General features: G+C 40.4%; 1 protein-coding gene across 1 annotated transcript; it reads right to left on the bottom strand.

Moving 5' to 3' along the window:
- Positions 1-7,421: 7,421 nt before the first annotated feature.
- On the bottom strand, positions 7,422-8,611 carry LOC122671127 (probable sugar phosphate/phosphate translocator At1g12500). Its single transcript, XM_043868228.1, has one exon. It carries the CDS (start codon positions 8,586-8,588, stop codon positions 7,533-7,535), a length of 1,056 nt encoding a protein of 351 aa, XP_043724163.1. The 5' UTR covers positions 8,589-8,611; the 3' UTR covers positions 7,422-7,532.
- Positions 8,612-12,599: the final 3,988 nt, after the last annotated feature.

Genomic DNA, 12,599 nt, shown 5'->3' with positions numbered 1-12,599 from the left:
TGAATGAATTTGGGACTGTAATTCTGCAAGTCACCAATTTAGACCATTTTTATTTATCCAATGATCAGAATGGCTGAATCACGTTTCCATGTGATAGAAAATAGGCCCATCCGTCTATCTTCCTACGTGTGCTCTTCTATAGGATATTTTGCCTTTAAGATAGTGGGTGGGGAGAAAAAGTACAACTAGGAAGTTCCTTTACCCTTTTTTCTTTCACCCTTCTTTTTTTTGGTACGATCTTTCACCCTTCTTCAATCCAATCAAAAGGTCATAAGAGTGGATGAAGAGATTCTCTCTTCACCATGGGTGAAAAAAAAACTGAATCCCATGAAAAGGAATGAAAACGTTTCTTTGATGGATGCACTATTATGATTTGAGAGTGGATGAAGAGATTCTCTCTTCACCATGGCCCCATAGTCCTATCTTAATAGCTGCACTATTATGTTTTGAGATCAGAAAACGTTTCTTCGAGGTATTAATATCCATATTTTCTTGCAATGTAGGAAGAAGAGGTTGCTCATGAAGCTGAGACAGGTAAAATATACAGATCCAAATTATGTGGACAAGTATGGAAAAAATGTTCATCATGCGACCTGGTCGTCATGTTTGATCTGATTTATTTCTTTTTCCCTCACAGTTCACACTCCCATCGGTCGCATAATCTCTACACAAGCGTTTGGGCCAATGGGGGAGCAAGCCTGGGTATCTACCAAGGGGATAGAGATGTCATTTGACGGTGCCCTGTGAGAGGGCATAGTAAACACCACCAAGTAGAGATCTTTTTCCCTTCTATATATTATGCGTTAAAAAAATATAAGCAAATTACATAAATAGCCCTAGCAACTTGTGTATCCTACACTTAATACTTTAACAGGATTGATGAGCGTGTGTACCACATCAAAGTCCTCAGTAATCAGTTTCTGTATGCACGCATTTGAAGACATTTTTTTAGGCATATTACATTAAGTTATGGTGCTACATGTCATATTCCAAGTTAAAAAAATTTCAATATCTTCCTTATACTCACTCCCCTATGAAATACTTCTGCACAACTATACCCAAATTTACAACTTTATACAACATTATCTTCTTTACTAGCTTGCTTTACAAGTTCAAAACAAAAGACGTACCCAGTGCATGAAGTTCCCACCACTGCGGGTCTGAGGAGGGTCATAATATAAGCATCCTTATCCCTGCTTTCACAGAGAGACTGTTTTACAAGCCCATTACCCAAAAAGGCTAGGTCTGACTATCCTGTACAATCCACCAAAGATCTTTGAATCATTTTATAGGGTAAATCTGTCTCCTTTGATCCTTTGTTACTCATTTTTTCCTCATTCGTTATTTACAAAGCAAATTATGGATTTTTCTAATGCCCTCCTTAAAAAAAAAAACAGTTAAAATAAACCTCTTTTGTTGGGATTCTTTTGTAAACATGTGAATCTTTTTGCAATATTGCACGGCTTAAATCTATGATCTGACTGGATGGCCCCATGAAGAGGGTCTGGGCCCACAGTTCTATCTGAAATATTCTTGATTTAGATTCTATTAGGGCTGCAACAGGGTTGGGTTGGGCCAAGGTTCATAAAACACTAGTCAAACCCTGAGTCCCCTTAGCTGGGCCCAAGCCCGACCCAGCTCTGACACAAGGCCTTAAAAATCCAACTCTGACCTGCCTTTAGGGTCGGGTCGGGTTGACCCTGATTGTCCCTGATCATGGAGAGGGGGAAGGGAGATGTATGGGCTGAATTGGACCGAAGAGAAAATTATCAATGTTACCTAAAATAGCTTTATAATAAAATGTATTACCACTTATTATCTTCAAGTATGGCGTTTGCTAAAGAATACACTTCCCACACGCCAGACCTAGTGTAAGAATTTAGGAGAGAAAAACACAACTTAATTTTAAATGTTCAAAATCATTCATCCATGGTTTGTGCGGACCATGAATTTAAATAGAGAAGAACAAGAGTTACCTCTCTGAGATCTCATAAGCGCAGTACCCTCTGGTTTCTCTATAATTTTCTAACTTGGGATATTTTTATCCTCTTAAGTGTGGTGCACAATTGCGGTGCACTGCCCTGTGCACCACACTTAAGAATCCAACATCCAGTGCATCTCACTTAGAGAGGATAAATTTCCTCTAACCTCCACTATAAGTTCTCAAACTTGGACGTAGGTGAGAGAGAGAGAGAGAGAGAGAGAGGGAGCAGTTGAAGAACAAATGCTCCACTGATTCAGGAACTGTTTTCTTGGTGGAAACGTAAAGCTACGGTGGTGCCTCTCAAGGGGATCTGGAAGGCTTCCATATTATACATCCCTTATCATATTTTGGCATGAAAGAAATGGACGTTGTTTTGAGAATACGGCGCGCACTTCGACCATGATGGTGAAGTCGATCATTTAGAGTTTTCGGGATCTTGCCTCAGTGGCGTCTTCTATAGTTTCCTCTTTACAAGATCTTTTACTAGCGTTCTCCATATATCAACTCCTCGTCAAAGCAAATCTCCCAAGTTTTTTGGATTTCGCCAGTTCTGAATTTCCTTAAACTAAACATAAATGCATGGGAGTTTGATTGGGAATCCAAGTCATGCTGGCTGTGGGGGTATTTTCAAGAAATATCTAGGCCGCTGTGTTAGGTGTTTCACCAGGGATGTGGGGATTGCAACAAATTATTGGGTTGAATATGCTGCCTTTTTTTGAGGGGGTAATTATTGCTAGATACATGAGTATTTCCTACTTACAGATTGAGTGTGATTCACAATTAGTGGTTCTTGGTATTCAGGGAGGCCAACTTCCATGTGTTTTTTTTGTTCAAAAATGGTTGTGCTACAAGAATTACGTAGATAGTCTTGGTCTATATCCATTGCTACCGTGAGATCAATCTCGTTGCTGATAAACTTGCCAAGTATGCTACGACTTCCAGATTTGTGGACTCTTGGGATGGTGCCCCGACTCTTTGTTCGGATGATATCTCTTGGGATGCGCAAATAAGACCTCGGTTTCGTTTTACTTGAAGATGGTTTTTCTTTTCTTATTTGAGGGTAATTATGCTGATGGTCATGTCGAAGGATTGACTACTCCTTCGTTTGGTCTCATTCTTGACTGTTTTGTATTTCATTCATTCTTTTTAATAAAATCCATTTTGCTGAGTGGTAGCACAATGTGCGTCTTGTAAACTTATTCTCACTATCATTTGATGTTAACCGTCCATTTAGCACGAGATTAATCTAAACCATCAATTATTTTCTGCTTAGTAACTGATTCCCAGCTTTTACGGTAAGAGCCTCACGGTCACTCTTGCTACCACATTCATCTCTCTCTCTCTCTCTCTCTCTCTCTCATACTCACGCACACACACATGCACACACACACACACACACATCATGATAAGAAATCTTCAATTTCAGTCCCGTTAATTAGCATTTCTTAGCCATCATTCCATGGCGGGAATTCGTCTTTGCTGGCCTCGTAGTCAACTCTAGATCTCCTAATTCCAAACAAAGCTCACTTGATGGAGTATTCTCTCTCCTTGAAAAGGAGGAAAAATATCAAGAATATAAAGTGTAATATATAAGAATTAGAGTCAAAGGGATAATGACATGGGAAAACAAATCATAGACCATTAATGACCCTTCAATTTCAATACCATATTAATTGACGAAACTTCGTGGGAAAAGGAGAATTTATTTATTAAACCATAAATCTTTGTCTCTGGTCAGAAATTAATATATGATTGTTAAGTTGTCAATATGGAAGCAAACATCCTTACCATGTAAAATAAAAATTCCAAATCCAAAAGAATAAATATCACTCAAAGACTCAGAGAAAGCAATTAACTGAGCATGGTCGTGCTCTGATTCAGGGTTCAAGCATCGATCTTCAGTGATAACTTGATCGAGATTCACCGAAGTCGTAGCGGAAACTAGCTTCTCCAGTGTGATCACGGGAAGACAACGTCTTCGCAGCTGAAGATACGACGAAGAAAAAATAAAAAATACATAAGGGTAAATTACTTGAACACCCCTTGTACTATGGCCATTTTGCTTACGATTACCAACGTTTGAAACAATTACTTGACACCCCCCGAAACCTGACGGTATTAGTCTGCTGTTAGTGTTTAATTGGAAATGTCTATTTTACCCTTATCACCTATTCAAAAGAAAACATTGAACAAATTACTAAATTACCCTTCTTCTTCTTATTGCAAACAACCCAAAATATCCTACCGCCGGCCATTAAAAAAAAACCCCAACCATTGTTTTTGTTACGACGATGGCAGAATCTTTCTCACTCTCTTTGCCAAATCCCAAAAGATTACGCAAATTAGCAGATCCAAAGAACCAGCAGAGAGATATCGATTAACAGTCCACCAAAATAGGAAGAGAATTAGAATTAGAAGGTTTAAACTAGGGCTTAAACCAGCCAGCCAAATAGATCTTTAACCTGGATCAAGTGGAGCTCTCTAGAGAAAGAATAAACCCTTCGAATATGGGCCTGATCAAAAGAATACTTGCAGAGAAGTTGCACCTTGAGATTGCGGCAGAGAAAATCCTAAAACTAGTGAGCCGATATGAATCCCAACAGAAAATTCTAGATCTGATAGATCTGTGTTCAACAGGCCTTCAAAGGCAGGTCGAGTGCTTCTTGAATGGCGCAGGAACAACCCTCCAAATCTCAGTCCTATTGGCTGTATGATGGCTGAGATCTGAGTCTTCGAATATCCAACAGAAAACAGAAAATATATGTATGCACATTAAAAAGAAAAAAAAAAAAGAAGGCAGCCATGGTTGTTGCTTGAAGAACCGGCAATCAATGTGTTGTTTAAATATTTTTTTCAACCCTTAACAATAAAAAATAAAGGAAGAAGATGTCCAAAGTTTGTTGATTGTTTTCGGGGCAAAAGGGGCAACGACATCTCAGATTTTTTTTTTTTTTGGGTACCTGAATCGACCATGAAAGAGATTTATTAGGGTTTGAATCTGAAATCAATTAAGGGTTTTGGGTTATTTTGATTTGAAATTTGTTTTAAAAAAAAGAATTTTTTTTCTTAAATCTGTTAGGGTTTGAATATGAAATCGGTGGGTTGTAGGGAGAAAGAGGAGGAAGAAGGTAAACAGGTCACTTCACTACCCTTTAAGGTAGTTTAGGTATTACAAAAAATTTAACCGAACAAACTAACAGACTTGACCTACTTGAAAGAAATGGTAAACTATAAGGGGTGTTCAAGTAATCGTTTCAAACGTTGGGGAATCTAAGCAAAATGACTATAATACAGGGGGTGTCCAAATAATTTACCCTAAATTTCACTGTTAAAAGAGTTTTAGAACAGCATTTCCCGATGAAGTGTTTAAACTTAGATAAAATGAACATACTCAGTGCATGAGGCTCCTGCTACTGCATCTGAGGGGCATATATCCGCAACGTTACCCCCACTTTTTGTGCAGAGGTTGTTCCCTTGAAATGTATAACCTTAGGTAATAAAGGTAAATGTCAAAGGTCAGACCAAAAAGAACCAACCCTTGACCAAAATCCCCACTAAAATAAGAACCGTCAAATAAAGCAAGATAATAAGCAGTCTTGACTAAAAGATCCCATCAAGATAAAAACCCCAGATCCATGAGTCGACAGTGCAAGATAAGCTGAGAGAAATACAAAGAATGGCTTGAGCTTCGGCAGGGGAGAAAGAAGAGGAAATCACTTCCTCCATTGAAGAGAGTCGTGATCAATCAAGTTAGAGAGAGGCTTGACAAGTCCCCATCCTAGGGCTAAAAATTCTTCCATTGTGAATATTGGAAACCCATGCGTCAGTATAAATATCAATTAAAGTCTTACTAACTTTCCCCCCACTATGCCCCTGAAGTAGGTTCCTGTCCCTAAGGATGCTCTGGCATGGCTAGGAAGCAGTCCTTTTAAAAGGGGCATCTATGAAAACAATGCATACAAGAGAGAGAGAGAGAGGGAGTTTTAGTTGGAGGACTCCAATGGGGTGAATTTGCTAGGTGAGTTGGTAACCTTTGGGTCCCATACTGCAAACTCTTTCGCCAACCAAATAAACTTTGCCCTTAAAAAAGTATCAATTAAAGTGAATGGAATAATTCTACAGGTTCAGCTAATTTTTGTCAACAATAACAATCATAATAAAGGATTATAAAGGAAAGAATCCAATCCTGGTCTTGGCAATTAACGAAAAGTTCTAGTGACTGGATCATCACCAAGGGTTATGACTACGACTATCAGCGTCTGCAACAATAGCTTGTAAAATTAGAACTGTCTTTCACAGATTTAAGGATGTTCAATGAAGGTTATGACTGCCACTATCACCACCTGCAACAATAGCTTGTAAAATTAGAACTGTGTCTTTCACAGATTTAAGGATGTTCAATGAAGGTTATGACTGCGACTATCAGCATCTTCAACAATTGCTTGTATAATTAGAACTGTGTCTTTGAAGATTTAAGGGTCGTGTTACGCCCTCTCCTTTCTTTCGGTTCCTCGCAAAGACTGGCTTACATTCACTTGCAGAAGCACGGCATGAACCAATGAACTTAGTTCCATTAAAAGTTGATCAAATTGAATAACTTTAATCTTGAAGCAGCAGACATTGTAGACCCAATTGGCGTAACTTACGCTTGAGAAATCAGAAAGAAGATTGCGGAAAAGTTTACGGTCCTCCTGTAGAAACTCGCTTTATTCTATCAACTCATCCAAGAGATGAAACATACCTATCAAACTCGCTTTATTCTATCAACTCACCCAAGAGATTAAACATACCTATCAAACGCGTTTTTTTCCTCCTTTAACAGGGAACATCCAGGATCTCTCCCATTCATATAAAGATGAGTAGATCAAGTAGCTCACCAATTTCAAATGGCTTCCTTTCTGAAGAAGCTATGAGTCATAATCAGGACAACCCATCGTATAAAGCATATCAGTGAAAGAAAGAAAAGCAACGAGAGCAAGTAACAAAGACATATTAATCAAAAAGAATAATCCATACTTTAATCATATGATGCAACTAAAAGCCATTTATGCCCACTAAAGAATCCAAAAAGAATCCAATTCATATAACCTCAAATAACAAAAATTTGAAACATAAAGACCTAATAATAAAGAACAGAGAGCTTAATCAAGATGTTTAATTCAGTGAAGAGCTGAAAAGAATTTGCTTAGCCTTCACTCATCCTCCACAAGGCTTAGAAATCACCCAAAAATCCCAACCAATCTACTAACAGTGTGTGTATTCCGACTGCAACAACTTGGATACAAAGGTTCACCAAGGGGAGCGTAAGAAAGGGAATTTCTTTTCCCCTCTCTCTCTCTTACAAACCCACCAAGATTAAATAAAGAAAGCAAAGAGTCGAGCTTTTTAGACTGCAAGAACCCAACATCCCATTATTCAGGTGTTGCTCTACTGTCTCTTTTGGTTAAAAATGATGAATGAGGTTGGAAAAGCGGGAAAAAAAAAATTGAAAGATAAAAACTGAATTTTAGACAAAAAAATTGCTATTGTTGAATTACTGGTAATCTGGTTAATGAGCTGCAACTCTGGATCTCTTCTTAGCCTCACTGTAAAGCACCACCCCCATGATCGTAACACCAAAGCCTGCCATCCCCATCACCGTCACTGGATTTCTGAAAATCAGGACCGACACGACGGCCGCCACGGCAGATTTGGCGTTCCCCAGCACCTGCAGCGTCAACGGGCTCGTATGCTTGGTCACCAGGAAATTAGTCAAGTTAACCAAATAGGCTACCGTAGCATTCCCCAGAAGCAGAAACACTATAAAACGATCCTCCCTGGCCTTCTCCAAGGTAATTGCAGCCACATTGCCCTCAATGTAGAGAGTGAAGGGAAGCAGAATCAGAGCCGCCATGGGAGCCATGTAGAGAAGTAGATTCATGGAGTGAAGCTTCTCGGCCTCCGATGTCAATATCAATCCTTGGACCACCGACTTCAAAGCTCGGCCACAGGTAGATCCGATACAGACCAGAAACCCAAACAGATGGAATAGAGGCTCGCTATTGCTGGAAACTACGATCCCTAACACTACGGGCAAGAGAGCAAGGTAGACCTGGGCGGACTCCTTCTTGCAAGTGATGAGGAAAGCGAAGACGGCAGTGAAGAAAGGGGTGGTGGCGCCAATGGCTTGGTTGAAGGAGACAGGGATGTAGCGAAGGGAAGTGTTTCCGCAGACCACCGAGAAACAAAAGATGGCACTGAGGGCAGCGATCTTGAGGAACTGACGGCGGGAGAGGATTTGCTGGAAAGGGACCAGCTGGAGCCAGTGAATGGCAATGGAGCTGTAGGCGGCACAGGAGAGCATGTGGAGCATGGTAAGGAAGATTGGGTAGCGGTAGCCATAGAAGCTGAGGAGGTACTTGTTGAGGATAAGGACTCCAATGTTGGAGGTATACCAGGAGGCTATGATCAAGGCCGTGATCACGTTGGGGGAGAATAAGCCACCGCTAAAAGAGCTGTAGTTGCGTACTTCGCTGGTGGGAGTGGCAGGGATGTCGACCACCTGCTCTGCCTCCGGCTTGGTGTTGCTCCATCTCCTCGACGTCCATGTTTGAGCTTCTACCATGGCCGCCCTCTATCCTGCACCTCTGCTTCTGTTTGTAAGAGTAATGTTAATACGAGACTCTATACCTCCCCCCTCCCTTTCTCACTCTGAGGTTCTTCCCTGCAAGTGAGCTTGGAGAATGGAGAGAGAGAGAGAGGTTTTTCAGATCTAGTCTGATCGTCTGGGCGAGGGAATGAGAGAGTAGATGACGTCTGTGTTATTTGTTAAATAAAGTGGGGGGGGGGGAAAGAGATGGAAAAGCGTCTGTGGATTGGATCTGATCAGACGGTTGATGTTCAGATTTGGACTGAGAAGGATGTTTGATGGACCGTTGGATTTAACAAGTTAAAAGTGAAGAGGCATATTGATTTAGACTCCTCGTGATGGGAGAGTTAGACATGCAGTCGGACTCCGATAGGGAGTGTCGGTACTGAAGAGATAAGTTCAGACGGATGAGGACAAACGAGTCCAAATATGACCCACGGTGTTTGACTCGTGACGTATTACTTACCCGCCCGGATTCAGATCCTCTACTGCCGCTGCCCGTGCGATCGGCATGTAGTCTTATACAGACGGTACAAAATGACCATCCTACCTACTGCCAAGCACCCTGATCGAAGAATCTCCGTGGGGTCCACGCCCTGCCTGTGTGTGGCTGCACACCAGACACAGGCAGCGGCAGCAGAAGATCCAAATTGTACCTGCTTCTCCGGTCCTTACATTTTCCATCAGGTTGGGCCCATATTAGACGGATTTGCCCCTGGTTTCATTTAAAAGTCTGTTTTTTTACCATCTTACCCTTAATCCGTATTGATCCGCTGATACGGTAATGACCAGGAATCCGTATCAACCCCCGCCGATATCGATAGTTCGATACAAATTGACTGATATAATACGGATTACTAAAACCATGTTTGGGACTTGGAAGAGTTAAGAAAGTACCTTTGTGACAGTAGAGATATAATCTGCATCGATGCGTCCTTATTTGCTTGCAACACGCCGACATAGTGCAGCTTATGGTGATCCCAAGCCCTTCTATATCGATGCGTCCTTGTTTGATATACCTATTGATGTGCACAACTAGCTGTGCCTCCTTTTGATCATATCTTGTGACAGCAATACTCCTATAAGAACAAACTGATCTCTCTCATGGTGGGACACATAAAATAAACTGCAGACACTGACTTGACAATTACCGCCACTTGAATTAGTTAAGCAAACACAGATAGTCTTCCAAGTTCCAAGGTTTGGATAAGGGAAAAAGAAAGCAGGGGATGGGGGTGGAGGTGGAGGTGGGGGGTGGGGATACAAGAAAAGCAACCACTGGAGCTCACCCTGGATGGATCTTATATTGTAAGATGATAACAGATCAGAGGAAGAGGTTTGGGGAATCAACAAAAAGCAAATAATATAATTTCCTACCCAACCTTTGGGCTCCAAACTGTTAGGTGCCAAAGTTGTCTTTGCCCCTTGGGCATTGAGAGTGGCTGATGCCATTCTCCTCTCAGCTGCAGCTACCCTCTTTTCTCTCTCACATACAAGCTTGAAGTTTAAATAACAGCGGATTTATCTAGAGCATGATTAAGATCACCAACAGGAAATCAAAGGAACAAATCTGCAATCATGTTATGGAGGATAGCTGCTGAAACACACCCTAGCAAACTCAACTTTATCCCAACTACTTGGCAATTGGCGTCAGCTACAAGAATCTTGTACAACCATACCCCTCTCTCTGGGGCCATAGCCAATCACTTCCATAAATTGTTCCTGCAAACTTCTTAAATATACCAGGTGCATACATCCAGAAATCAGAGTAACTATAAAGAACCTTCCATGCAATTCAAGATAACATAACTACTAAAACCAGGGAACCCATATGGAGAATTTTACGGCTAGAAAAGACAATGAGAAAACTGCAGGTAATGGTTGTCTAACCTTGAGTTAAATGTCATTGTTAACGGCTCGCCAATCTGTTCTGTGGAGATTGATCCTCTATTGGTATTTCTTGGGGTATTTGGAAGAAAGGAACAGCTGTGTTTTCGATGACAAAACCAAAAATTGCCTCATCTATTATTGAGGGAGTTCAAAGTATTAGCCTGTACTGTTTGAAACAATTTTAACTAACATCAATATCCAGTTCTACTCAAGTCTGCCAATTCAAGAAACCAATGGAGGTCCAGAACCCCCAACAGATACATTCTCGCACTAAGTCGAGCTCAGATCAGCCAATTCTTCAATTCTTTTGATTTGGCTTTCCTCTTAGCATCTTTCTCTGCCAAAAAAAAAATTCAATTATAATATCACAACTTCTGAACTTGAACGTTACAAACTTACTTTTAACTTTCAGTGCATCTATTCAATGTATCGATGACAGTTTATTGTCTAATAAGACTACTAAATAGGCAATACAAACAGGTTCAGAAATTTTACAACTCAAGTATACAGCCATCACATTTATGCAGATTCAAATGAATCTAGTTATTTTAATATATAGCTCTAAGTAACTTAGAATTAAAAATGGTCCATAGTCGCTTCAAAATAGCTAACACCAACATTATCAGACTGCCAAATAATGATACTTAAGATATTCAAGCATGAAGATGGATCCAAAATCAAGATTCTCTGCATGTTTAAAGAAAATGCAGAATCTTCCGACCTTACTTCCCCATTGAACAATCCTATGCTACAGCCTTATTTCTGTCCTGCAAGTCAGCAGACACTACAATTGTGGACACATGTAAAACAGCACCACTCTCAACTCCCCACATCAATTTTGAATGTCAAGATGGGTCTTCTGCAATGTAATTAATATATGAAAAAGGAGCACAATTCTAACAGATGACCTGTTTGAGTAAAGTTTCAAAAGAAATATTTTGACACAAGTACTGGCAAGCAGATCCAGCACAACAATCAGTACCAATAAGAAAGAAATAAAGAGCCATAAACATTACCTGTTTTGTAGCTTGAGATTCCTCCATTTCTTTTGTCAGTGGACTAGGTACACCTTAGCAGCATGACAATCCCACTTATCCATGTTCAAAGCCATGAATCATCTAAAAGTATTTCTAAATTCCTTCTCAGTTGCTAGCATATATGGTGTCCACCCTCTTGAATCTTTAATGCTTGACATTGCTTCTTCATGTAGAGGTGTTGATGTAACAATAATTTCATTCCGAGCAGATACAGGCAATCCATCAGAAATTTCAGATCTGAACTCACTTCAGCAACTTCTTTATTTCACAAGGGATCCAACAACTCTTCTTCATTGGACTCTGGGTTGCTACCTTGCTCAGTGCAGAGTTATCCTTTATGCTTGGTTGACATCCCTTATTAACCTCATAGAGTACATGAGTTAAATGATTGTACACCCACTTAACTTCCTTTAAGGTAGGCCAACAGACAGTCTAGGGGACATGCTGTACAACTGAATGCTGATGCTAAAGTGTAGCTTTTCTCCAGTAAAAAGCAGTTGATGATTACATGAAGGAGCATAAACAAAAGTACATTATAAAAGAGCATCCCAGTGCACAAAGCTCCCGCTACTGCAGGGTCTGGGAGGGGCAAATGTAGGCAGCCATACCCCCGCTTCGCGGAAAGGCTGTTTTCATGTTTCGAACCTGCAACCTGAGTGCATAATGAAGAATCAAAATATGGCTTTCAAGCAGCAAGTAAATCTTGAATTTCCTATAATAAGAGGAGGATGAAATCAGAAGCCTATGGATAACAAAATCTATTGAAAAAGCATAACACACTGTACTGAAACTTGACCACTTATCATCAGAAAATGCCAGGATAAAATGGAAAACGGTGACAAATATGCTCCATGATTGCAACATGTAAAGTGAGAACAATTAAAGAAAATGAAAAATTAATGAGTAAATTACACGGACCTCCCTTGCAACTATGCCTAATTCAAGGGACACCCCTGAATTTGAAAAAACTCCACAGACCTCCCCTGTAACTATGCCTTGGTTACACTCGGCCCCAACTTCGTCCGTAAGTTGCTGTTAAGTAACACATCATATAGAAAAT

The sequence above is a fragment of the Telopea speciosissima genome, chromosome 1, assembly GCF_018873765.1.
Source record: "Telopea speciosissima isolate NSW1024214 ecotype Mountain lineage chromosome 1, Tspe_v1, whole genome shotgun sequence".
NCBI lineage: Eukaryota > Viridiplantae > Streptophyta > Magnoliopsida > Proteales > Proteaceae > Telopea > Telopea speciosissima.
Note: the sequence above shows the minus strand (reverse complement) of the source record. Positions and strands in the feature narration are given on the sequence as shown.